The sequence below is a fragment of the Simochromis diagramma genome, unplaced genomic scaffold (assembly GCF_900408965.1).
Source record: "Simochromis diagramma unplaced genomic scaffold, fSimDia1.1 OVJJ01000078.1, whole genome shotgun sequence".
Classification (NCBI taxonomy): Eukaryota; Metazoa; Chordata; class Actinopteri; order Cichliformes; family Cichlidae; genus Simochromis; species Simochromis diagramma.
Genome location: NW_024386932.1, coordinates 1 through 26,921, shown reverse-complemented (window position 1 = coordinate 26,921; position 26,921 = coordinate 1). Strand labels below are relative to the sequence as shown.

The 26,921-nt window shown below is 40.7% G+C and overlaps 1 protein-coding gene across 1 annotated transcript in view; it reads left to right on the top strand.

The window, feature by feature from the left end:
• The window catches only part of LOC120736818 (la-related protein 4B-like), a gene marked incomplete at its 3' end in the record, with an annotated part of 36,674 nt that extends 9,776 nt beyond the window's left edge, over positions 1-26,898 (top strand). The window contains 14 exon segments of the mRNA XM_040037140.1: positions 10,052-10,205; positions 15,057-15,221; positions 16,040-16,118; positions 18,483-18,619; positions 20,190-20,293; positions 22,277-22,297; positions 22,299-22,388; positions 22,544-22,597; positions 23,178-23,384; positions 23,786-23,889; positions 24,887-24,991; positions 24,993-25,151; positions 26,455-26,500; positions 26,683-26,898. Coding sequence (XP_039893074.1) covers positions 10,052-10,205; positions 15,057-15,221; positions 16,040-16,118; positions 18,483-18,619; positions 20,190-20,293; positions 22,277-22,297; positions 22,299-22,388; positions 22,544-22,597; positions 23,178-23,384; positions 23,786-23,889; positions 24,887-24,991; positions 24,993-25,151; positions 26,455-26,500; positions 26,683-26,898 — 1,641 coding nt within the window.
• Between the last annotated feature and the right edge of the window lie 23 nt (positions 26,899-26,921).

Sequence of the window (26,921 nt, the reverse complement as noted above, 5' to 3'; positions counted from 1 at the left end):
GGAAAAAAAATTGTAAATGTAAAATAATGAAATAAATATTCTTCTGTAGCATTAACAAAGTGTAACATAAATTATTCTGTAGGAATTACACAAGAATATCCAGTAATGTCCTTGCCTACAATTAAACACATTCACTTACAGAAAATCGGGGCATCTGCTGTGCCAAATGGGTTCAAGCCTTTTACCACAAACTTACTCTCTGCTCGGAGACATTCGTCTATCCTGACCTGAAAGGAGATGCTACCGGTAGACTGCAGCGAGAACTGCCAGCGTCTGAGCCAGACTCTGTCTGTCTCTCTCATCATGGTCACCTAAATGCACAGTAATGGTTTTGTAATAAGGCAGATCGCGGTAACATAATATGCACTGTTAGTTGGTTATTTACCTGCCGCATTAACGGGAGAGGACGTGCAAACGTTACGGCTGCTGCTGGGTTGAGATTCACGAGTCCGGAGCGGAATTAAAAACACGACATTCATTTAAGGTCATCGCGTGTTTTGTGAGCAAATGCTTTTGCATATTCGTAGTGTTTCGTTTAAGGGAGGAAACATCTACTTTGCAAGTATTGCAAGTTGCCCTGTTGTCATCCATTCTCGCAAAGTATAACCAAACTTTTGAGCGTTTGAGCCGCCGTGTTTCCTGCCAGGTTAATGACGCTCCGCAACGTGGTGACGTCATTCGGGGCGACTGGAATCGATAAGGGAATCGTTTGCAAAAATGGCAAAAAAATTCCAAGGAATTGAAACAGTGGGAACCGGTTCTCAACAAGAACCGGGTTTCAATACCCATCCCTAGTCACGATGAGTTTTTTAAAGTCGCCTAACAGCAACATATCTTCTCAAGTCTTTATGCTTAAAGTGTAATATAGATTCTCAGCTCGGCAACCTGTTGAGCCAGACCTCACTAACACCTCTAGATGAAGGCCAGCACTAGAACTGCAGCACTGCAAGCTGCATGTGTCACATCGTCCCTGGAATTTGCATGTAGTTAGGTGTTGACGTAGAAAATGTGTAAATGTTTTTATGCTTGGTCCTTGTCTGTTGCCCAGTATTAACACTTCATTAACTGCAGCTACGAGAACACAGGTTGGAAAGTAATTATTTTAATTTGTAGGTTTTCACTGAGAATAATTAATCAATAAACTTTATTTCACTTTGATTTTGGTCTAAAACTGAAGTAGTTTTTCTTTGCTGCAAGAAAGACACATGCTGTCACCTTTTGCTGTTTATTTCAAAGCTTTTTAAAGATCACTTGTCTTACTGCTGACATCTGTGTTTGGAGTAGACCATGTTAAGCTTTTGTTTTTGTTTGTTTGTGGAAGTCGTGTTTGACCACCACCAAATTGATAGAGTAAATAAACATCGGAAATCCAAAAAGGCTTATAAGGATCCATATTGCCTTATATATTGGTGTGTACGTAAACTGAATTGTGGAAAAACTGCATCTCTTTTCATTATACTTCAACAGTACTTATGTTTGACAGTACTAATAGCCCACCAGCATGGTTATTTTCACCCTGAAATTCTGCCACTCTGCTCCTTATTTATATGCTAATTATTTTTCATTGAAAACCTTTGGACGTGCATTCAAAAAATACATTTCAAATTTAAACACAAAATGTAACTGGACCTAATATTTTTCCATTTCTGATCACTTAACATTGACTGTTCCACAAGCCTTTCGGATCAGGAAGTGAGAATGAAAGCATCCCAGTTAAAGCCTGCTGCAAGGGAGAAATACTGCCAGAGCTAAAGTGGTTATTCCTGTGTGTCTTCCTTTTATCGGCGACTCTGCATATTAGCCCTCAATCTTGTCCCCCAGAGATTCCTCAGTTCATCTGCATGACCTCTATGCTTTCGTAGGGAACTTCACAGCTCTGCAGGTTTGATTGACAGCAGCACATGCGAGCCTGTTGGGGCTAAATGTGGTCACTGGGGTGGGATATTACAGCAGGCTCTGACCAAATACTGGTAAATTCTGGCTGTGACAGTAAATACGCCTTCTCTGTCGTCCACTTAACCAGCTGCTGCTTTTCTCAGGCCAGACGTGTCTGGTTAGACTGAAGGTGGGCGGTGAGGTGTAGTAGCTGTGAAAGCTAGATTTAAAAACATAAGTTTCCTATTCCTCCCCCGGTTGGGTCGAACTGTTTTCCTGAGAAGCGTTTGTGCCACTTTTCTGGTGTGGTGTCTGGCTCTCTTGGCTGGTGGTGCTACACGATTATTGGTTGTATTAGGGTTGGGCAGTGTGGTCCAAAAATAACATTTTAGTGCTTGTATCCTCAATGCAGGCAGAGATGTATATTGGTATTTATCATGAAAGCAACAAGTGAGATGTTGCAGCACTTTTTGATGAGGCGTTTTTCATTTAGTATAACAAATGGAGTTTCAGTTCAGTTCTATTTATACAGCACCAAATCACAATGGTAGTCACCTCAGGGCACTTTGTATTATAAGGTAAAGACCCAACAATAATTACACCAAGACCCGAACAATCAAGCGACTCCCTTTGAGCAAGCACGTGGCGACATTGGGGAGGAAACGCTCCCTTTTAGCAAAAAGAAACCTGCTGCAGAACCAGGCTCCAGGAGGAGCAGCCATCTGCTCCGGTTTGAGCTGGGTTCTCAATCAATGTTGGCCTACAACAATTATTAAAAAAGGATAATGATGGTAAAAATGTTAATTGTGCTACATTTATTCATGCTATTTATTTTTGCTACTAACTTAACACCCAGATTTGTCAGTTACAATTTTGGCTTCCTACTATTATGAAAACAAAACCTGGAAAAATGATTAAGTCTTGTGATCAGTCACACCTGTTTCCTTAAACAGAGTGCTTTTTCCACTCCTTATCAACCCAAATTCTTTTCTTATTTATATCAGCAAGATGTATGACAGTTTTGATTAAAAACAAGCTCTTTAAAGTTACAGATTGGGGTTGTTGAGTGCTGATATGCACAGTGATTAAAGTCAAATGCTCTTCTGACTGCCAAACCTGACATGAACATCAGCACACAAACTGTGTGTGCTGGGAGCTTCACGGCAAGCGTTTACATGCCCCAGCGGCTCCTGGTGTAATGTGTAGGTAGCCCGCTACTTCTCTTCCCTATAGTGTATGTCCGTATAAATGATAATTGTTTTTATGAACTATTTGCACTTTAAGTAGTAATAAACATCCTGACCTTGGCATTTTTCGTTTTGTTTTTTTGTTGTTGGTTTTTTTTTTGTTTTTTTTTTTTTTTATCCAAGCGCTGTGGTTTGAGGCTGAGTGTTTCTAGTGTTGGTTCCTGGGCTTTAAGTCACTCCCCTGTTATGAGTGTATCTCATGCTCGTTTGTGTTTTTAAAAGGCAAAACACATTCTTACTCTCGCTGTTTCTTAATGGTAATTCTTACTGTAGCAGAAACTGGAATTTCCTCAGTGCAGTGAAGCATAGCTGCTGCTGGTACAGTACAGGTGAAATATGGGGACTTGACCTGAGAACAAGCATTCACAGGGGTTGACTCCTCAGGTTGGGCTTCAGTCAACCTCCTCAAATAGGAAAGAATGCACAATTGAGGAAATGGGCAGAAAGTGAGCGGATGGCCTTGAGGCGAAGAAAAGTTATTTTTCCCGTGTGCTCCAAAATTAGGAAATGGAAAGAGCCTGCTGGGTGGGTTTTTTTTTTTTTTTTTTTTTTTTTTTCCACTGTCATTTACAGATGCACAAGATTAGAAAGTAGATTGGCAGTGAAAAGGAAAGAGCAAACTACCCTCATGGTTGGGTAGGTCTCAGGTGGGATTCGTTGTGGGAAAAGTGGTCAGAGAAGAAAAATACAGCTCTCAGTTAAATCCACACAGTTCAGCATATCAAGGTTACTGAGCAAAGAGAGAGCACCACATCATATAACGCACAAGAGCTGTAGTTTAGGCCAGGTTACGTTCACATTTATATAATGAGCATTTAAAAGGACCGTAGACTCTACATGACCCAGCTGCTACCAGCTAATTCAGTTTTGAACAAAGGCTTGAATCTAAAGCTTGTGAAACTGTTGAGCCCGCAGGAAGTAAAACTTGATCGTCAACCAACATAAAAAAACAAAGTGTTAACAGTTACTTCCTCAGAATTCAGATTGAACTGCGGGTTAGTCTGCACACTCATTTCTGTCAGATATGAATAAAATTCCGCAACAATTAATCATGCAGTTTGTATCTTTGTAATCTCAAAAAATACTTACTACTGGGCTATGCAGTTATATTAAGGCATGCTAAGAGTTTCAGAGGGGAATTTGTAAATACGATTAAATAATTAATTAAACGTGTTGATAATTCAGTAATAATTCATTTAAATATAAATAGATTTTACTTGAAACTTGTTTCTCTAATTATTTCATAGTTGCGGTGCTACATTGCATCTTGAATTTGTTTTACTTGTCAATCTAATCCATTAAATTCAGGGACGGGTCTAAGAACCATGTAGTCTAAAAGAATGCTTTGGTTTGAAGTTAGCTTACAACTTAGTCAGAGATCTCAACAAATGCTGGTGTGCTTTTGCAAATGAACTTTTTGGCAACAGTACCATTTTAAAACTTGACTTAGATTTTAGGGTGCTTGACATTCATTCTGGGATACCTGGCTGCACCAGATCGGCCTCAACTCGCTGTGCAGGGAAACTGCTCATCTTGGGGTCCTGTGGATTTATGAATATTTAGTATTTTAAGTAATTATGCATTTAATTGTGTATTAATTTTATTTCCATTTTAATTCACACATTATTTTCTGTATTTATTTAATTTTGGCACTCCTATCACTCCATACAGTAAGTTTAAAATTGTAACAGTAAAACACCAAATTGTAAATATAATTGTAGTAAAATAGCACTCAGTTTTATGGATAAAAATGTTCAAGCCATTTGGTGCTACCAAAATTGTGTTGTTCCTTATTCACACGCTTGCGTTCACACAGAGAGACGGAGTGATACACCATATGCTTTGCACATATGTGTCAGAAACAGACCAGAAATTGAGCGTGACCCATTTTTAGCTGTGCATGTTAAATCAAATCAATTATGGACACAAGCTGGAAAGAAAGTGAGCCTGACGGGAATCTTCACAAATATTATTTTTTTATTTTATTTTATTTTTTTAGTGGGTCATACGGCATTTAGAGAGAAGCTGCAGTTTCACTGCATATGCAGGTATGAAAATGCTCTGTGTATGAATGCAGATGTAATCAAAACTGTGGGGACAGAAATGCAGACTAGTTTTTAAGCAGTCATCCAGCTTTGGAAACTGAAGGGGATGTACTCAAAGAGTGTAAATGTAGTTTAGCAGCTGGGTAGCCATATCAAAAGATTTCAGATCCTCATTCTTAAATCTGTTGCCAAAGCAGGGAAATGCCACCAGTACACAGACACCACACCACTGTTTTTCTCACCACTGTCCAGCCTCGTCAACAAATCTCTTAGATCAGTCTTTTACGACTTGGCTTGCCTTTGAGTTATCGTCTTAAAGAACCACGGTTCTTACACAAATGTGACTAATAATATAATGCTGTTAGTTTTGTTTTCCTCTGGAAGAAGGTTGCAGCGTTAAAGTGAGAGGAGCTAAATGGCTCGTTTCTGAGAGAACTTTAATAAAGGCAAAGAATAAGCTTGCATTAGATGAGAAGTTCAGAAACTTGCTGTAATAAGCACAATTGCCATTTCTTCTAAAGATGGAAGAAAATAGCTTAAATATGTAGAATGTTATTGAGTAAGGCGGTGTCATATTTTAATGTGATATAGAAGCATCACCTCATATATCCACAACCTTCAACATCAGAAGAGCCGCTTTAGCGCCGCCTACAAAGCAACAGGAGAAAAAGAGGCGCACATGTGAACGACGTACTTGGCGTATTAAAAGGGTTACGGTTAGTTTTAATTCTAACTGAGCCACAGTTTGCTGACCTCTGGTTAAAAGTTACCTCAGCAACCCCCAACACTCGAACCAAGCACAGTAGAAGGTAAAATATATTTTTAGCTATTAAGCATAGATTTAAATAAAAAATATATTAGCATAATTAAGGTAAAATATCTAAAACTCAAGAAAGCTAAATAAACAGAATAAGGTATCTTTATAAAAACGGCACAGCAAATATCAGATGATGTTACAGTAAAGTGTAGTGACGATACAAATAAACTGTTAGGGATCATGCAAAGCTCCTCTAGTGTAAGAATAAACGTAGCATCAGTTAAGTTTAAGCCAGTATCAAACAGCCCACGTGGACTTATTTTGTAATTTTGACTGTAAAACTACAAAATGCAGTTGACCCTGGTATTCGCAGGGGTTGGGAACCACAACTGCCCGCAAAGAACTGAGAACTGCAAATAATTGAGACGTGGAAAACTTCTTGGCACTACCACAGAAGCTAACATCCACAGTCTTCCTTATCTTCACCTCCTCCTTCTTGATGTACTGGTTGGTACTCTGTTCAACATGAAGGAAAATGAATGGCACTCCTAGATTGGCTGCTTTGCAAACACCAGCCAATAGCGTGTCAAATCAAAAAATCTGTGAATAGGCGAATTTTCCCCAAATAATTTGGAGTTACTTTCCACAGAAAAATCTGCGAATACTGAACTGCGTATAGATGGAGGTCGACTGCAGTCATCTTTCTGGAACCATTTGAATAAAAAGCACACACTGTAAAATCTAGGTCCCCCGTCTGGTGTTCACACAGTACCTTATGAATGCTTTGTGCTACCATGATACACAGAATATCCCTGTAAAGGGCATCTTCTCGTCTTTCCCAAATTGTTTACATTTTGTCTTTAGAACAAGTGGTAAAGGAGTTTAGAAGGCTTGTAAAATGGTCCTGCCGCCAGACCGATGGTTTCAAAGAAAAATAAAAAAAAAGTTAAACTGTTCAAATTTGTCTAAATAATGACCTGGGGGAAAAACAACTAATCTGTAGTTGCCAAATTAGTCTAATATTGTAGAAAATGCTGTTAAGGATGATGCATGTTGTAGTATTTGTGATGTGCTCATCTGATCTCCCCCAGATCTGTCTGTCAGAGAGGAAAGAGGAGCCTCCGGTCTGCAGACAGACAGATTAGTCCAAATTCAGCTGTTTTTGTTTTCCCTCCCTAAGGACTCTGGTTTGTCTGCTCTGTCTCTCTGTCTGCCTGCCTTCTGGGAGCCCACCTCCATCAAGGAGGGAGAGCAATAAACCCGGTGCTACGTCGGCTGCCCTCCAATGACACTGACTATAACTCATCTCTGTCCACGGTTCGTGATGAATCACATTCTCCTATTTCCTCCAAAAATACACCCTCAATCAGAAAGGCTGCTAACCTTTCCTTCGTCTGTGAGAGAGGGGAACATTTTAAAATTTTGAAAGGTCAAGCGATGCCCTGGACGTACACGTCCATTGATGTCAGCAGCAGTTTCTATGGCAGCCGCTCGGACAGGAGTGGGAGTTTTACATTGGAGGAAGGATGGATTATTAGCATAGGCGGGGATTTGTCTCTGTCTGGCCAGGCACATCGTGAATGATCTCGTAGTGCCGTGTTTGTGAAATACGACTGAGGAACAACATCTCTTGCTGCTCACTTCTTAATCTTGTTGTGTTTTTGTTTCTCTTCCTCCTCTCTTTACTATGTTCAAAAAGAAACCAGTTTGCCCAGCCCTTTATTTTGCAACTTAGCTTGTTAGCAGAATAATCTATTAAAACCAAGGCTCTGGAGGTCTGAATTTGAGCGATGCCTCAGGGTTGATTTAACATGTGGCAGACCGGAGCAGGCATTTCATTTGAGCGCAGGTGTGCGACTCGACGCTGCCTGCACAGCTCCAGCGTTTTGTTTTTTTTTTCCTGGGGAATGACTCAGTGCAACGGCGACAAAACAAAAGCAGAGACGGGTGCTTAACGGGAGCGAGACAGCCAGTCAGCTTCTGCAACGTCAGCCCTGGCCCACCGGGGCAGCCGAGCCTCAGTGCTGTCATCAGATTTGTTGAATCAACCCAGCAGCCTGTATCGGAGGAGGGCAGGCAGAGCGTGGCGGTAGCTGCGATTTGACGAGGATGACTTGGAGAGGGGTGGTGGCAGCCGCTTTGCTCAGAGGATCGCAGGTTAGAGCCTGAGGCAAGCCAATGTCGGTCGGAAGACTTCCTTCCTCTGCTCACCGGTGGACATACTTAGACCTTATCTTTATGTGTTAGCCATGGATTGGATGCAGTGGACTCTAATACCACCAGCGGCAGGCAGCGTCTGGCCTGCTGTTCCTCAGGAGTTGAGTGAAACGCTGACTCTGACCACCGCTCTGGGTTATAGCCTCTTAGCCTGTGAGACATGCATGCTGAACTGCCGCTTTGATCCTGTGAGTATTTCCAGCAGACAACAGGGGTTTATTAGCCTGGTTCCTGTCAAACGATTTTTAGTTTGAGGAGTCTTGTTGTCGATTGAGACTTATGTACAACATCACTGATGAATGCTCGCCTTTCTGATGCTCAGCGTAGACCATTTTAAAGAGTCGAGAAGGCATTACATAAACATTACAGTGAAACGAAGGGTTCTTTTCTTTTTTTAAATGCGGGGTTTAAATTAGTTGATGGTAAAGCACATTTTGACCAGGAAAATGCTTAGACTTGAGCAAGTCATGCTTACATGCACAGTCACCCAGCTGAAAGGCCAATTTTGAGCCAGGAGAAATCCCGGAAATAGAAACTTCTTTTCTGGGCAAGTGAATCTGTCATTTAAATGTCATATTTTATACTTTCCCTGTATTTTTCTTTAGAGTAAGCAAAGGAAAAATGTTGTAGAAGGCTTTGCAGTATTGGTATTCTCACAAACTGTAATATGAGTTGAGACATGAAAGATTTTGTGAAGACTTTTTTTTTTAAACCAAATTACTGTTTGCTATAATATATGTCTGGCACATCCAGTGTTTTATTGGCATATTTTGAAATGTACAGTTCATTGTGCATATGAATATAAATAAGCAATCTATTTAAAACTGCTTTAAAAAGCAATACATGTGGGGAAAACCGGCTTCTACAGTCTTTGTGCACTTCTCTCTCTCTTTAGCACTGTTATATTAGCTTGTGTCACTGACAAAATGAGACCCCATAATGTGGGTCACTCATGATGGATTTTAATTGGGTAGAAGGCAAACCCTGATGATTTCCTTAGACACCATCTTGTTGAATTTTTTTATTTTTTTTCCCTTCCCTGTGACCTGGGTGGGTTGATGTTAGCTTGGCTCTTGTGATTGATTTGTAGCAGTTGCAGCGTTTCCTACAGATTCGGTCTTTGATGTTAGCTCATTTGCACTTACACAGGCACAACCATGCTTGCTTCAAATATTTAATTTTGAAGTACTCTGTGACAAATACTGAAGGAATATAATCAGATCAGAGTCTGTGATCACCTGGGTGGACTTCACTTCCACTCGTCTTTGCTGGTGCTGTTGTTCTAACTCTGCTGCGCAAACACGGTGAGCTCAACAATATGGCGCATGAAGCAGTTTTCCACCTGCTGCTCTTCTGATTAGAGTGGCCTTCTAGCTCAGAGAGGATCTGCAAAGTGGACTACGGACTGTCGTAGCCAGCTTCAGTCCAACGCAATAGTTTGTTTGAGAGACTGAGAAAATGTCTCACAGGCCGCCACAGCAGGAATGTGGCCAGCGAACCAGAGAGTAGGGAAAAGCAAGACCAAACTTTAAGAATAAGAGTGAGAGGATAGTGGTTGATGTTTTTCATTCAGATGAGTGAACAAGGCAAACATTAGTATATGTGGCTGGTTGGACTACATAAAATCTGTATAGGAAACACTGCTTTGTTGTTGTTCTTTAAATTGCACGGATGAAACATAGGCCACATAAGTCTGTTAGCATGGTTTTAAATATACTTTCAGGACCTTTGAGGTGTATATTTACTAGTAAAAGACAATTCTTCGATTACAGTCGTATGATTTATAGTCAAAGTTGATGCCCAAGAAGTTAATGTCATTTCTTGTCTTTTTTTTAGTAACTACATATACTGATGTGGTGACATACATTAGCTGAAGTTGATTTCTCTAATCGGGCTCTGTTCTTTTGCAGGAATCTGCCAAGGTTTCGGACCTCAACCCCAATGCGAAAGCATGGGCCAACCACATGTTTAGCCTGGACCCCAGCGGGACTGCCGACACCACAACTGCTGCCCTGCAGCCATGGAAGGAAGGCTGCGATAGTTCGGCCGATCCCGGCCCAGAAGGTCATTGATGCACAAAAACTGGCTTCTTATATACTTAGAATCTGACTTTTGGCCACTATAGTGCAAAACAAAGTATAACTGCTCTCCATTTCAGATATATCGAAATAACGCAGTACAGAGCATAGATAAGAACATAAAACATTTCCTGTTTCTAAAATGGTTTATCAGTATAGCATTGAATCATTATTCAGCATTAACAGGAATTTTTCTGCCTATAAATGGTCTTTGTGGATTATTGTGCATATAACCATGTTTGGTAAATGCATGGCTAAGGCAAAGAGACTGTGTTACCTGACTTAATAGAAGTCTGTGCATTTTTTGTGACATTACTAGTGATTTAATAAACCAAAATCTAATTAATCTAAATCCACTTTTTAAACACGCCAAATAGTCTTGTCACACTCAAGGTGGCTTTCCTTTAGCAGAAGGCCCAAACCCTTTTTATATGCAGGTAAACTCCTAATATGTTAGGCACCATATAAGACAGGGGGTGTCAGACTTGTTATAGATTATGGTCCTCTTTCAAACCCAGTGTTATTTCAAGCTAGGCTAACCTGTAAAACTATTGCATGTTCAACATAATTGCAAAATAATGTTGAACACGTCCCTAAACAGGCAGAAGTACATTGTGAAAATATTTACGTGTGGCAGCACAGTGAGAAGTTGGTGGTTTGAGCCCAAGCAGAGCCCTTCTTTAGCATTTTCTTTAGCTAGTGTGGAGTTCAGGTGCAGGTTTGTAATTTCTCACGCTTGGACATAGACAACGTAGTAATAGTGCTAGTATTTCATTGAAAAAAATGGGATGATTAGACTTAGACAGTCATTGGTGGGTGAGGTATTAACCGCAGGCTGCATGTTTGACACCCAGAATCTTAAATATTAAAAAAAACAACAAAAGTGCACAAAATTGTTCCAGAGAACGTAGCCGTTAAATACAAAATGATTCTGCGCTGCCTCTAGCACCATTCTTCTGGGCTGTGACAGAGATGAAATTGTGTTGCAAGATATTAACTGAAGTTCAAATAAGTTAACTGCAGTCTTGCATAACACCCATGTTGACCACAAGATGGTACGTGGACTAAGTGCAGTGTTCACAATGACACCAACATAATTCAAGCTAGTGTTCGCTCAGCATTCATATATTACTGTTGTATTTTGCTGACTTGGGTAACTAATAGTTTTTACAAATTTACATTAATGAGAAGTAGTCCGTTTAATGCACATTGGGCTGATCAGCTGCATGAAAACCTACTGGTAAAACGCTGCCACCATGTGGTGAAAGTTTTCAATTTTCAGAGGGTCTTTACAAAAAGCACCTTTAAATTTTGCAGGTAAATACTGGACCTGAAAAAGTGGAGAATTATAGGTTTTGGTGGTTGTGGCAGCGTGAAGCAGGTGAACATAGCCAGCAGCTAATTTATTAATGTAATGCGGAGAAACTGAAAATAGTATACAGCTAATCTGAAGCTGAGGTGTAGAAAGAAAGTGAAATGTTGGCATGTAGTCTGCTTGCTAAGTCTGTAATAATCGAGTAGTGACAAACGGCACAGTCTGGTGTAAAAACCTGCTTTGTCCACTCTGGTTCCCTTTTCCCACCACACAGGAGACACCTCTTTAATCATTCATACTCAATCTAGAATGAGTTATGAATATTCCAGCCCCAGTCACCCGTCTTTCTTTGTAAATGACAGTAATCACTCGCTTCAATGTGCTGAGCCAAGTTTAGCCACAGAGGCAACAAGGACATGGTGGTGAAACAGAAATTATTGATTAGTCTCAGTTTGACGCGCACTGACGTCCTGGCCTACTTCATCTTCCACGTCCGCAAAGACATTTATGGAAAATTTATTACGGAGCACCGCTGATTTAATGCAGTTGGGCCATGCATGTAGTGGTCTGTGACGGAAAATTCACACCACGCCTGCAGTGGTAACAGTGATTTAGTCATGATACTGGCTGGTTCCTTTAATGTCCCCATTCACTGTCAGTATGCTAAACCATTACATGCACGTGGAAGCTTATTCTGATTCCTTTGTCGACAAACAAAGACGGACGATTAAAGGTTATGAATTTAAGCCACTTATTATCATTCAACATCCCTCCTGTCACCTGTTTTTCCTTTTACTTTCATATTGACTTCAAACTTGGGTCCTTCATTTACTGTGGACCCATTGTTTAAACAAAACAAAAAACAACCTGAAAGTTATATGGCAGATGATGAAAAACAGGAACTTATTTTATTTAATGGTTCATCTTTTACTTACTGACCTTGGTGCTGCGTTTCAGACTGTAGGCGATGCCTTTCTCACTTAGAAGGCCGTAAAATGGAAAAAATGTAAATGTAGCCAAAAATTAAAAACGTATGTGCTACGTATCAGCAGTAATGGTTTAGTTTGGGGTTCCCATTCTGTCCCACAGGCCCAATGTTTGACACTCATGGGTTAGCAGTTTTTCTGATGTTTGAGTATTCACCATTATGTTTCACACTTGCCTGATGTGGACGTGACTTCAAAAGTAAAGGTCAAGATTTTCAAATATTCAAATTTGGGGTGGGTGTCATTGGTTGCCTAGACGATGAAACCGTGCTTTCCCCATTATAACTGTTCATATTTTATTAATAAATAACAGCATTGTTTCTGAGACTGCTGGGAGTGATGTGCTAAATTAAGACAGATGACACCCACAGAAGCAGTGTGTGAACGTATTTAGCAAAGGCATGTGGACTCATAGGCTCCTTCACAAGACCCTTGTCTGGAGGACTCGATCACTTGTCGCTTCTAGTTAGCCACATCTGTGTTTATTTTCACTTTTGCGGTGTGCTTTGTGCTGAAGTTTGAAAGAGTAAGCAGGTCTGAGGATTTGAACAGAAGTCCCACAGGCCTAGAGACTGTTTAGTGACCTCATCACAGCTTCCGGCCACTAGAGAAGAATGTGTTCCTCAACCGGTTAGCGAGTGGTTGCTGCAGATTGACCATTTAAAAATAGTAATAAATGCTGTTGCAAAACCACCTTGTGATTGTTTTGGTTGCCAGCAGGTTGCTGAAATCACCTGTAGTTTCCATGGAAAACACAAACTTGTCTGGAAATACTTAGATTTTCCTCACCAAGCTTTACTGAAACTTGAAAAGTGGAAAGTAATTGGAAACGTTTCCCTTTAAAGTAAAAGTTGTGCCTCACCAGTACAGCCACCAAGTTCAAAGGATGCAACGTTTACTGAACCTCCCACGGATTACTTCCAATCAGAGAGTTCACTTCTCTTAAAAGATTTACTTTTTTATTTTTATCTGTGAAGTGGCCTTTGTGCTGTGCTGTTATGGTCGCTGTTATGCCAGCTCCTTCCAAGTCTTTTGTGTTTGAAACGAATCTAAAAGATAAAACGAACCATTTCCCACGGGGGACACGGCTCTGAGTAGATGAACTGTTTTCAGTTTAAGTCACTGTACCGTTCAGTCATGTGCAGAGTATTTCCATAGAGCACCCTGAAGAGAGTTTAGCCAGACCTTAAGGAAAATTGCCGGCACTGTGATTTGATGGAGGTTGCTTAAAACCCTCAAACACAAATTAAGAGGAAAATGCTCTTGAATACGATGGCATTACTAGTCCCACACTGTTTAACCCAGTATTAAAATTTGTCCCAATACTGTTTTAATAAATGGTTATGTGCTTAATTACCTGAATATAATTTTTCTCTGGTTTTAGAAGTAGATTATCATGTTTCATTCTGTTCTGGCACATCTCTCCTTTGTGATCCGTTGTCATTTTAATTTGCTGTTGACTCGACATTACCTTCATACCCACTTTGTTTTTAATTCAGTGTAAATGAAATCCACAGCACTAATTCTCAGGATTTATTGCTACGCTACAGCCAGAAATAGTGTTTGTCTGTAGCACAAAATATACAGTTTCTTTCTTGGTACACTTTATTTGAGAAACATTTCCAGTAAATGTATTTATCATTGCATAATGGACCAAAAAAACCACTTGTTAGTACTGTTATTAGTACAATATTACCAGTAGTGCAATGTTTACATTTATGTTAAGATGGATAATTTGTTTTAAAGGCAATACTTGTTTTGTTTAGATGTAATTAGTGCTGTAGAAAAGGTTTTATTTTGGAATTACATTAGTTTTTTGCCCAGCCTTTAATGATTCATTATTTAAGTTGCTCACATTATCATTGTGTATTTCTATAAGAAGATCTGTTGTTCTCTAAAAGGAAAAGCGCGTTCAGAATGATGGTCTTTGCATCTTAATCAGGAAAAGGCTGAGTTTATGTGCCAGGCCAGATGCTTCAGATTGCCTCTGGTAATAATGTCCATTTGTCATTGCACAGGTGTATTGTTGCTGAACTGGGACAAGGTTGGAAATTCGGCACTTAGAACTTAAAAAGGACACTGCTCTCAATTCACATTGGAGCCGTTTTCTTGCTTTTCCTTATCTTCTGCTATATATGTTCATATTAATCAAATCAAAATTTCAAATGATGAGAGCATCTGTCATTTAAACAGTGTGAGCCAAACGCTCAGACTGATCTAAATACTGAGTATCTACTCTGTATGATATCACCCCCACCCACCTGCTGTTCACACCTTCTGTAGCTGGAGGGGCAGCCAATCAGAACCGACACAGTTTAAAGGTAGGGTGTCCTTAAATGGCTGGTTTTAGAGGTTGAGCTGAGGGGCTGGATCAAGGCCCAGTTTAAGATTCCAATAAACTAATTTGAACTACAAACCATGTAAAAATAAATAAATACAAATAACTTCTATTATGCTCATAGCCCCCCTTTTAAACATCTGGTGATATTCTTATGCCTTTAATCATTATCATAATGCCCATTGTTGATTGTCACAGGCTATGAAGCCAGTGAAGACAAGGCTTACAAGGAGCCCCTTCTAACCGACCCAGATGAGCCTCCACCGGTACCAGTAATGCTGGCTGAGCCAGCCGCCGTCACTCTGGAGTGCTCCGAGTCAGCCTACACAGAATACCCCAAGCCTGGGCAGCCAGGGCACACAGGTGGGCTGGTTAGTGATTGGTTGTTAGTCAGAGGAGGCTCTGAAGTAGTTGTGTATCAGCGGTGTTTATCCACATGTCTACACATGGATACTTTTGTGCTGATTTTTGATGGGGCGGCGTGGACACCCAAGTTTGTAAACAAAGTAACTTGAAATCGAGACGATGTCCACATTTATACCACAGGCACGGCTATTAGAAGGCTTTCAAGGATTTTAAGCGTGTTGGCCTCGTCAATCACACAGGGATCTAAATATGTTTGATTTCACCTGATCTTGGATAACTCAAGGTTAGAATGAACTCCAACCAAACACAGTCGGCTAATGTGGTCGAATATTAAGGGACAGTCTGTCCTCGGGCAGTAGATTTATTTTTGAAGGAGAACAGTGACCGCTTGAGAGGTATTTGTTTTATGTGTTATTTATTGCATCATTAAAATGTCATTGACCCGTTCCAGACACGATCTGCTACGAGACATTTATCTTTTTAAGTGCCCTCCGCTTGAAAGAAGTGTTGACAAAAACAACGAGGCTAAGGGAGGAATGGGTGGTATTAAGATGACTGTGATTACACAACCGTGTAGGAGTAGGTTTCTTAGCGCCCGTGCCATTGCTTCCAACACATTAAATTAGCTTGCATGAGTATTTGCTGTGTGTAAATACGACACTCTTTTGGTGCTTTTCTTCTTTCTTTTTTTCCTTCTCCATATTTTACAACCCTCTCCACCCACATCCCATTTCATTGTCTGGATAGTGTTTAGAGGATTAGACATAAGCTTAGTTGCTCCTTATTTTACCAAAATCTTTATCCTCTATCAACAGGCAGTGATCCCCAGCCTGACAACCCCCAGGAGGGCTTGAGGGAGCACCTGAAGAAGACCCTGGAGTTCTGTCTTTCCCGGTGAGCCAGTAGCTTCATATCACAGTACAGCCCAGAATTTTATGCTTTTCTTTGAATGTAGGGACATCTCCTTCACTAAGCCTCGAACTGTCCATGAGAAACTGGCGCACTGTGCTGAAATCTCAGCCCATCTACTTCAATCATTGCTCAGCAGCTGTTTCATACTTGCTAATGGAGAAAAGCACTTAAATTAAGATCTGGAAGGAAAAACATCTACTTGAAAGTGATTAACACAATGACTTGTGGATGACTGTGTGCAATCCACTCATGTGTTATTCTGCCTCCTTGAATCCTGTGGTTCCTGATTGGTATAATCAGCACATTAGGCTCAAATAATACTTTCTGTGGCAGTGAAACCTCAGGCGTCCACAGTAGCCTTCATGACGTAAATGTTGTCATCTGCCTGTGCTCCCAAGGGTCTGCATCTGTGTACTCCCCAACTATGACTGTTGGCTGGCTGCACGTGTGAACACGACCTGAAACCCACTGTACCATAAACAAAAATGTTTCTGCTCTATGCTTGCTCTCATATGCTATCAGTTTTCTCCTGGTTTACTCCCAGGGCCCAAATTTTATTTTATTTTGGGCATCAAGACAAAATCCAGACTTTTAATATGTGGTTTGTTTATTTGCATTTGTGTGTATTTGTTCTACTAGAGAATTTAAGATCGTCTCGAACAACGGTGACTGCCCATGAGATTGCTTTTAAAGTACAACATGGGGCTTTAAACCATAATGAGCCTTGTGCTAAACAGTTTTAATGCAAGGCAGTGTGCATTTATACTTGCTCATGGGAGGGGGGGATTGTACTGCTGCAAATCTTAACCAAATACCCATCTCATATTATAGTTCTCTTTATTAGTGGTATGATTGGTATGAGTATTAGTAGTAGTAATCTGAAAGCTAAAGGTTAAAAATGCCTTCCTCTGTAGACTCAGACATCTCTGCTAGTAAGAGAGGGGACGGCTGCTTTCAGCCGGAGGCAAAGTTTACAAGAAATCTTCTTAATTTAGAAAACTAAGCAAGATGGGGCTTTTTTCTTTCTACCTTCCTTGTTTAAAACAAGCCTGTGACCAATGACGTTTAAGCTTTTTGACCATGACTTTTAGGTTTTGATCACATTTACAGTGACGGCGTTAACAAGGGCTGCTGTTAATTCTAGGAAAACATTTTCTCCCACTCCAACTGGGTCGTAGCACTGCCTCCTAATCGTGTGGATTTTGTGTGTTTCAACATTTTTGTTGGAGGGACACTTAAGCTCTGTGGGTTGAATGTTGTAACACTGCTCATTCGGACTGTCACAAACTGGGCCACACACTCATTCCAATTAAGGCTTATTAAAGTAAAATAACCATAAAAGAGAAGACTTAAACAGCGGTGGGTGAAGTCAGTACGGTCAGTGGTGTGAATGTCATATTGTATGACGCAACAAAACAAACGGCCGACAAGATCCAAAAGTGGTGTCTCAGGGTGCCTTCGTGGAGCATTTGTACACTGAATCAGCCGTCTGTCTGCTGTGTGGTGCGTCCGTCCGTCCGTCCAGGGTTCATGGGAATTCTGCTTTTTTTATTCCCCCTCTCTCTTTGTCAGAGTAATATTTTCGGTCGTACTGGGAGGTGTGATGGTAATTATATATGTTCCAACATCATTGTTCATGCGCTAAAAGAATTATTAAATCCATCAATAATTAAATGTGTGTGTGCAGCTAGTGTACTGGAAGACTATGTATTGTTTTTGATACCGATCAGGCCTCTTCTCTCTCTCTCTCTCCCTTCGGCTGTGGGCGTCAGGCGTAGTCTGAATGAAAGCCTTATTTCATACTTTTGAATGCCTCTGCGGTGGTGGTGGCTTAGCTGCTGATTTGAAAGGAACTGAGGCCTTGAAAAATTCATTTCATTTTCTCCTCTCTGTGAACTTGGAACAAGCCAACAACAATAGCATACTGTTAGCTTCTCCAAAACTACAGTGGAAGTTAAAAGAAAAAAAAAACTGATCTGATATGAAAACAAGAAGCTATAGAAACCAAAAGACTACTGCTGGGTTACAAAATACTGGACCATACACACCTACGGTGCATTCCTTGAGGAAAAATCTCACAGTTGCACAAGTAAAGCAGCCAAATGTGCAACAGCTGTAAACTGAGGGAGTTTCAAAAGGTGCACTTGTTACCAGAAGAGCAGCGATTCAGATGCAGTGATGTTTATTACACGTGTAAGAGTCGCTCTTATTTAAGAGCAGCTGTGGGTGCTAATCACAGAATTGTGTTTATCAGAGGAAATGAAGTTTGTTGTCACTGCTGCACCTTTTGCCACCTACACCATGAAAGTCTAACTAACCTCTCCTATCTGCATCTCCGTTTGGCAGGGAGAATCTGGCCAGTGACATGTACCTCATCTCCCAAATGGACAGTGACCAATATGTGCCAATTGTGACGGTGGCCAACCTGGACCACATCAAAAAGCTCAGCACGGACGTGGAGCTGATTGTGGACATCTTACGATGTGAGCGAAATGCTTTCAAAGTCACAGTTTTATGCACCAGTTATTTTTCTTGGAGTTCAATCAGAACTCGTCATTATGCTTGTTTACCTGAACGAGCTGCATGTCAAGAAAACCTTATCAGAGTGAATTTCTATCAGCATGTGGTTGGAGTTGATTTCCCAGGAGAGGTCGTTAAAGTGCATCCAGCAGAGTCTTACCTACTTGTGTTTGATTTGTGCTCGTACTTAGTTTACTGCTTAAATTAATCCTTTCTAGCTTGGAGGCCTTTTTATTTAATGGCTCATTGATCTGTACACTGCCAAGAGTTTTATATTTGAATTTAATCAGGTTACTGTAAATAAACCATCATGTAATTACGCTGCGATTAGGCTTTTTGCATTAATATTCTTTTTCGGAAGATGTTCAAGTATGAAACTGCTTGTAATTTACAGATCACCTGTTTGGCCAGTTTCAGGTCCTGCATCCATGATTAGAAATTTTACATATTTATCTATGTTATAGAAAGCCTGAGTGCAGCCCCCGTCCATCCTGCCTGAAACAGTCTCTTTTAGCTCCCTTCCCCTGCATTTAAGACAACTTTTTTCCTGATTGGCTGCTCCTCACAAACGGGTGGATGGGGCTGCTGCATCCAAAGCTCCAGCTATGAGATCATAGCTGGAGCTTTGGGCTCATAGGAGTTGAAAACTCTGACCTCATCATTTTAGACTTTGTTCATATTTAATATGAGACTGTTGTACACTCTGGTGTGTGAGTGTCTGTCATAGAAAATAAGAGTAAAACTGCGAGATTAGTCAGTGTTTAATTTGCATTATTTCTTCCAGCATATTTGAGTCCTCGTAACTTTGTGAATACAGGAGGTACCCACATGAAATTCAGAGCCTGAAAAGCACTTTTAATATCTGTTACACACAGAGTCTAGTCACATCTGCACATGTTAAAATAGAAGTCTGCTAGAGGAGTCGTGCACCAAAATGTATCCAGAAAGTAGATTTGTGGTCTGACTTTTTTGGACCAGTGGCCACGGTGATATCAGCCTTTAAGTTCACAGAAAGGAAAAACAAAATCAGAAACAGATTAACATAAAATGCAGGTCATAGACACTACATTTCTGCACTTTAAATGTTGAAACTATGATTATATTGGGTTAGGGTTAGATTGTGACTCTTGGATGTGGGTGTAAAATTAATTCGTTTGAAGCGTTGGAAGACTTACACATTTCATGTCCATACGTGGCTGGGGGAAAAAACGGTAAATGTAGCTTATAGCGGATTTTCACAAAGCTCAAATGTGCTGTTCAGCTCTACAAATTTCATGTAGATATTTGAGGCTCAAAAATGCTGAGAAAGTGAGTTAAAAGACAGAATTTCAGCCCACCTGTGAGTTCCTTCAGGACACATAACCAGGAAACGTTTCATAGTTTGAAGGTGAACATTTTGCAAGGTTTCATTAGATCTGTGAAAGTTATTGTACGTAATAAACCAGCTGATTCTGAAGGGCTTATTAGGTGGGATGTACTGATTGATCCTTCCTGAAATGGCCCATAACGCCTTTTCTTTATGGCTTCCTGCAGCTTTGCCATTGGTCCAGGTGGATGAGAAGGGGGAAAAGGTGCGACCCAATCAGAACCGCTGCATCGTGATCCTCAGAGAGGTTCCAGAGAGCACGCCCATAGAGGTCAGTGCCGAAACAGGATGTCCAATTACACGTCTGTCATTTGATGCTACTGTCATGAGTCAACAAACACTAGAAGCATTATTATTCCATGGAAATGGCTCACGCCTAGAACACAAGCATAGCTTATGTACACTGTAGACGCCAGTCTGGTCTGGGTGTCTGATTGATAGTTTGCCTTTATGGTCTGTTCACATTTGTTTAGAAGGTCTTCTATTTACAGTCCCAGTAGTTAAACTGGGGATGTAAATAGAAATGCAAGTAGATAAATGTTTACTTTTACTTAATTAAATTTAGTTCTTCTTTAATATTTTACTCATTTCTGAATTCAGGGAGAAATATTCTGCTAATGAAGTTTAAACATGGATGAAGTCGACAGACTGAATTATTTAATGTTTCTGTTAGAATGCATAACTTAATATAGTGAATTCTTATGCCTCAGTCACCATAATTAGTTTTTTAGTTATCATATGTGCCTGAACAGGTAACTCTACATGTATCCTTGATTTATTTAGGATTTGGCGTGTTTTATGTCGTGTTCTTGGATATTTTTTAAATCAATCTCTGTTATGCTTTAAGCGGAGTCTGCAGAATGCTGTCACTGTTACACATTAAGCTAATTAAACCATGATAACGAGGTGGTATGACTCCAAAGGAGACCAGAGAGTAGACATTTAAGGTAGACACCTCACCTTTCCAAAATGCAAAGTCGGGATTTTATCCAGTCATGACCCGTCCTTTCCCAGCAAGCACCACAAACCACACATTTTGAGGTTATTGAGAAGCATTTTCCTGTCGAGCAGTGAAGGTAAAACATTTGCAGAGTCTTGTGTGATATCAGTAACTCGCTTATCTGCCCCAGCCTGACAGAACATTTTCAGTTCAGCTGACTCGGAGCTAATGACTGTTATCACAGCGGTGCATTTTCAGCTCCGCAGAAAGTCCACGTCAAACAGATCTGCTCATATAAACAATATTTTTCTATCACATCATTCCCCATATTTCCTTAATACTGGAAAGTACACTAGTTATTTTGCTCAGAGCATCATATTTAGTTGTGAAATATAGAGAGAGGAGCAGCGAAACGTGGTTTTCTGCAGCTTATTCAATTATGGGTTGTTTGTAGTCTAAATCTTACGAGTCTTAAATGTAATAATGTACCTTTGGTCCAGTTTAACCTGCGGGAATTTGTGAAGGCTTCTTTAAAGCTTTTTGCACCCACAGAGAGAAGAAATTGGAAAACATGCTTGTAGTGTCTCCTGATGTCTTTACGGCAGATATGAAGTAAATTCATCAAACAGCCAAAAATTATAAGCATCTCTAGAAGCAACAAGGGGTCGCCCAGTAGTGCAGCTCTCTGTGATGCACTTCATGACGCAGCTAAAAAAAAAAGGGGGTTTTGTTTTGCTTGTTAAGAGAATGTGTAAACTAGTACTCTGTGGAGTTCAATAATAATAATAATGACAAAACAAAACCAGAAGGTGAATCTGGCTGCTTGAAGAACCAGTTGGAAAATGGAAAATAGCCTTAATATTGGACACATTCTCTGCTTCAAGGTGTAATTTGAATGAAGCTGCTTCAGGTTTAAACTAATACAGCACTTGTGTAGTTTATTTCCCACGGTGCAAGCTGTGCCAACAAGAGGCCACCTATGAAATCATTCACATATAGCAAAGACTGATCTAATCTGCCATTAGACAATAATGACAGATGGAGGAAGCTTCCAGGTCTGAAGCATGACGTCAATACAAAGTGCCGTCTTATGACCAGCAGGGGGCAGCTGTTCTGATTGCAGATTCTATTGAAAATAAACATGTAAGGCAACATGGTGGCTATGTCCACTTTTAAATCTGTAATTGGGAAACATAACTGAATAGATCTTCATTAATATTTTTTTCATAGTCTTGCTGCCCAGCCTGGGCCACCGGGGTTGTAGCAGATCTGTAGTGAAACAGTGGAATGAAATGAGTTTCTCTTGTTTTGCAGGAGGTCGAGGCTCTTTTTAAGGGGGGACAACTTACCCAAGTTTATCAACTGTGAATTTGCCTACAATGACAACTGGTTCATCACTTTTGAATCAGAAGCAGATGCACAGCAGGTACATGTGGACAGTTAATTTCATGCATTCATTCAGTTTTGATTTTATTAGTAATTTATACTAGTATTTAAATCTGCGTTTAAGCATCAAAGTTATCAGTGAACTTTGTGTGTTTTAAGTCACTAATGCTGTGCTGCATTTCCTTTGTTTTAAAGGCATATCAATATCTCCGTGAGGAAGTGAAGACCTTCCAAGGGAAGCCAATAAAGGTAGGCTCACATTTTATTGGTTTGAGGCTGAGCTGGAAAGAAAACAATTTGCAAATCAAAACATGCTCGAGAACCAGATGCACCCTGCTAGTGGTGATTTCAGGCTCTCGTCACTGTCAGTTTATGCATTTTGAGCTATATTCAAACCACTTCTGTTCATGAATGTGGTCTCAAAAGTCAAATATTATCCCTGTCATGCAAAGTGAATCAGCAGAGAAGCACACATCCAACTTTTTTGTAGACAGCTCACAAATCACAGATTTTTGCTTAAGGGGTTCATTCAGAGGTCTGCTTGTTATTTAAGGAACACATGAAGCGTGTAAATGTAAATTGCATTCCTCTGTACTAAAACACTTTTTTAGATTTGGCTGAAAAACGTTGATCATTACCTCTAAGCCCATGGTACACATGAATATTTATTAACAACCGATGAAACAAACAAAATTTTGTGAAAATGGTTGAGAAATGTATTTTTTTTAATTTGTATTTTTTCCTCAACTGTATTAGCAGTTAGTTATAATATCGATCCCTCTTTTGGGCGCTGGTGCTAATTTCTCTCTGTTCGGGCTCTTTCTACCAGGCGAGGATAAAGGCGAAGGCAATCGCTATCAACACTTTCATACCAAAGAACGGTTACCGGCCGGTGGAGGTGAACCCGTACGCTCAGCAGCGCTACACATCCTACTACATCCCGCCGGTTTACAGCCCCCAGCAGCAATTCCCGTTATACAGCCTCATCACGCCGCAGGCCTGGTCGGCCACACACAGCTTCATCGACCCCGCGCTGGTAAGAATGAGTTACTGTGGTACTTATTGGATTTGGGAAAGAAGAAGTCAAACAGATGCTCAGTTGTGTATTAAAAACGGTAAATTCACAATTGTTTTTGGATTTAAGATTAAATCAGGACCAGCAGATCAGCACCAGGATTAAAATTGAGTTACTTGTGTTAACTTTGGTCTGAATAATACACTGTGCTTTCTGTAGTGGCTGCTTTATTAAATATAAACTGTTTAAATTGGTGCTATGAAGCATTAATAGGTTTAGAGCAACTTTCACATTTTTAAAGCACTTTTATAAACATACAATATCAACAACTACATTAGAAAACATTAAGTTCAAAAGCCACACGACGAGCTTAATAATTTGTTACTTAAATGCATCTTATTTAACTGGTTTTCTGTCTCCAGGTTACTCCATTTCACAACAACCAGTTCATCAACGGATTTACATCTCACAGTTTCAAACCAGCGACGTCGCCCCTCACTGTCAGACACTACTCGCCCAGGAACAGGTTTGTTATAGTTCAGTGGAACAATGTAGTTAATGTACGTGCTGTTGGAATAATACTCCAGGTAAACTGGCAGCATCTCACCTTTCTCCACTTGTAAACACACTGGAAGTTCCTCAGTCGTCCCAGCACATCTCCATCACCCTCACACAGGGTGTGATCAGCTGTTCACCCACTAATGTTGTGTGTATGACACACAGCTGTGTGTTTAAACAAACCGAACATCGAACATAAAACATTTGTTTTTACTTATTTGTAATCCCAGGGGTGATTGACAGATTATTATATGATTATTATTTACCTGCTTATCAAAGTTTTGAGGTTGTTTTTGTTGTTTTTTTAAATTAAGGATTTGTTACAATATGAATTTAATGGGGTAAAAGTCTGTGAAGTTGTCTTCTGTTGTCCAGTTTTGGTGAGCCCACGTGAGTTTTCTGTTTTTTAGCTGACAGGAGTGGCACCAGGTGTCGTCTTCTGCTGCTTTAGCTCTTCTGTTTCGAGGCTTGAGGAGTTCAGAGATGCTCTTCTGCGTACTTTAGCTGTAATGAGTGGCTTTTTGAGTTCAGGTCGTCTTCCTGTTAGCTTGAAGCAGTCTGGCCACTCTGCTCTGACATCAACGAGGCATTTTCGATCATAGAGCTGCTGCTCGCTGGATGTGTGCTGTTTTTCATTCTCTGTAAACCCAGAGATGGTTTGTGCGGCTAAAATCTCAGAAAATCAGTTCCTTTTGTATTTTCGTAAATAAACCATCAGCATATGGGAATTGATTGTATCTAAATAATTTATCCACTTCCAGTTTCACTGAGTTTGTAGATTTTTACTCCTCCAAAGGCTGAAGACGCAACACAAACACAAAAATCAAATCTCACCATCTGGTTTTACCTGTCACTTGCAGGGTCCTTCACAGAATGAGTTTATTGTAGGCCCAGGGTTCGATTATTCACTTTAAACCCAAGTTTTTAATGCTCACATGGGCTCACAAGGTTTTCCTTTTCTGCAGGAATCACAGCAAACCTCACCTGAGGCCGACCATCCCCACAGCGGATCGCAGCACTGGGCTACTGGACAGCCCGAGCCTCTTTGCTAGCTTTCCCAGCGAGAGGCTCAATGGGGCTTCGCAGCAGCCCGCCAACGCGACTCCCCACCAGCCAACCCAGAACCAGGTTACCCTCCACTGCAGCCTTCCCTCGTAGGGACACTGTGGGCACGGGGCGAGTAACGGAGCCCGCAACCACAGACTACTCGCTGGGGATCGGCCGAGGAAGGTCAGGCACTGATCATTACTTGTGTAGAGCAATAACTCTGGCCACTCCCCTCTGATAGTGCAGGTTTCCAAAGTGTTACGAGAGGAATTCAACAGTTCACGCTGACACTTTGAATGCGGTTGTCCTAAAGTGAAAACATGAGAAACTATCAGGCTCAGGTGATTCTCTTTTGTTCTTGGAGACAATGTCTTTGGAAATGGGATGCCACACATTTCCTGAAGTTTGGTCGTCTTAGGGGAAACAGTCAGTACAAAGTGTGGTCAAAATGTTTGGAAATTGAGCTTTAAAAATTAAAAGCCTAACCTGATTTAAATTTGGCCAACCTCCATTCAGAATCATCTTCGCATACACCTCAACCGGCTCGTTGTGGTACAGCGTCCGCAGCACTTTGTGTTGGGCAGCAGCCCAGGCGGAGGCCCTGTCGGACCAATCGCCAGCCTCGATTCTTCAACTGGATTCCATTTTTGTGAAAGTGGAAAAACTAAAAGCGAGGCGAATCGTGCTCCTGCTGTCGCTCCTCGCATGACTCACTCTGTTCAGTCTTACAAACTAACTTTAAAAACTGAGACCCAGCTCCCATCACCAGTGATCGACCTCCATCCAGATTTTGCGTCACTTTAAAACGAAAGGCAAGACTTGCCGTCTGGCTAAATTGCAGAGCAAAGAGTGTAAGTGGGCACAACAGGACTTCTAAGAATAGCAGCCGCATTGGAAGCTGTCTGGACAAACTAAGAGATGATGACACTGAACAGGGCATCAGCCAAATTTGAGTGAGGTAATGTTTTGGAGCTTTTTGGCCACACCTTATCCAAAGCTGTTCTGAGTGATCACCTTTATCCTCTGATGAAACATTTATGTCGTGCTGCCAGCGATCGCTTCCAGAATGACTCACCATTAAAACAGCAGATGAGCGAGTTTCTTTTAGAGGACTTGAAGCTGATCTGGTGGCCCAACATCTTAAGCTTTACGTTTACTTGTCTCTGTGTTTAATGGGATCTGAAATGATCTTTTTTGCCCTGTTTTGGCTGTTCCTCAAAAATTAATCAGCTACTAAAACTTTTGCATGTATCTGGATAAAATGATGAAGTGGTGACATTTCATATCCAGGAGGCCAACCTCCTTGTGCCATCACGATTCTGAGGAACAGAAGGGGAGATGCATAATTACTGAAACTAGTCTTTGGTTCCAACCTATTAAAATCTTTCAGTCTCAACTAATTAATTCTAGGTGACGTTGTGTGAGGTGAAGTCGGTGTTTTTAGATAAACGGATGTTTGTAAATTGAGATGTTCTTTTTCTTAAAGGAAAAATGTTTCTGCTTCTAGGAAAAAGAGGGACGAAAAGTTTACAGTAAGTACTGATTTTTATCCTCGTCATTCTGATTCTTTTCAAACTTTAAATTCCACAGTTTTTCTGTGAGTTTATGCTCAGTTTAAAGGAAGCAAACCAAGATTAGTACTTATGTATTCCTTACATCTTGAAAGTGAATCGAAGACTGTTTTGTTTCCTGACTCTTTGTTGCCTCTGTGTAGAGAGTGACGCCTCAGTCGCCGCCTCCGCCCCCAAAACCTCCATCTCCAAGCTTCGAGCTCGGTCTCTCCAGCTTCCCTCCTCTGCCCGGAGCAGCCGGCCAGCTCAAAACTGACGACGTCTTTGACAACCGACTGGCCAGCAGCGTAGTCGTCGGAAACTCCAAGGAACGGGTAGGAACTGATGCTAAACTCAAACTGAGCTATAGGTTGTCAGTGGTGTGTTAAATTATGTATGAATA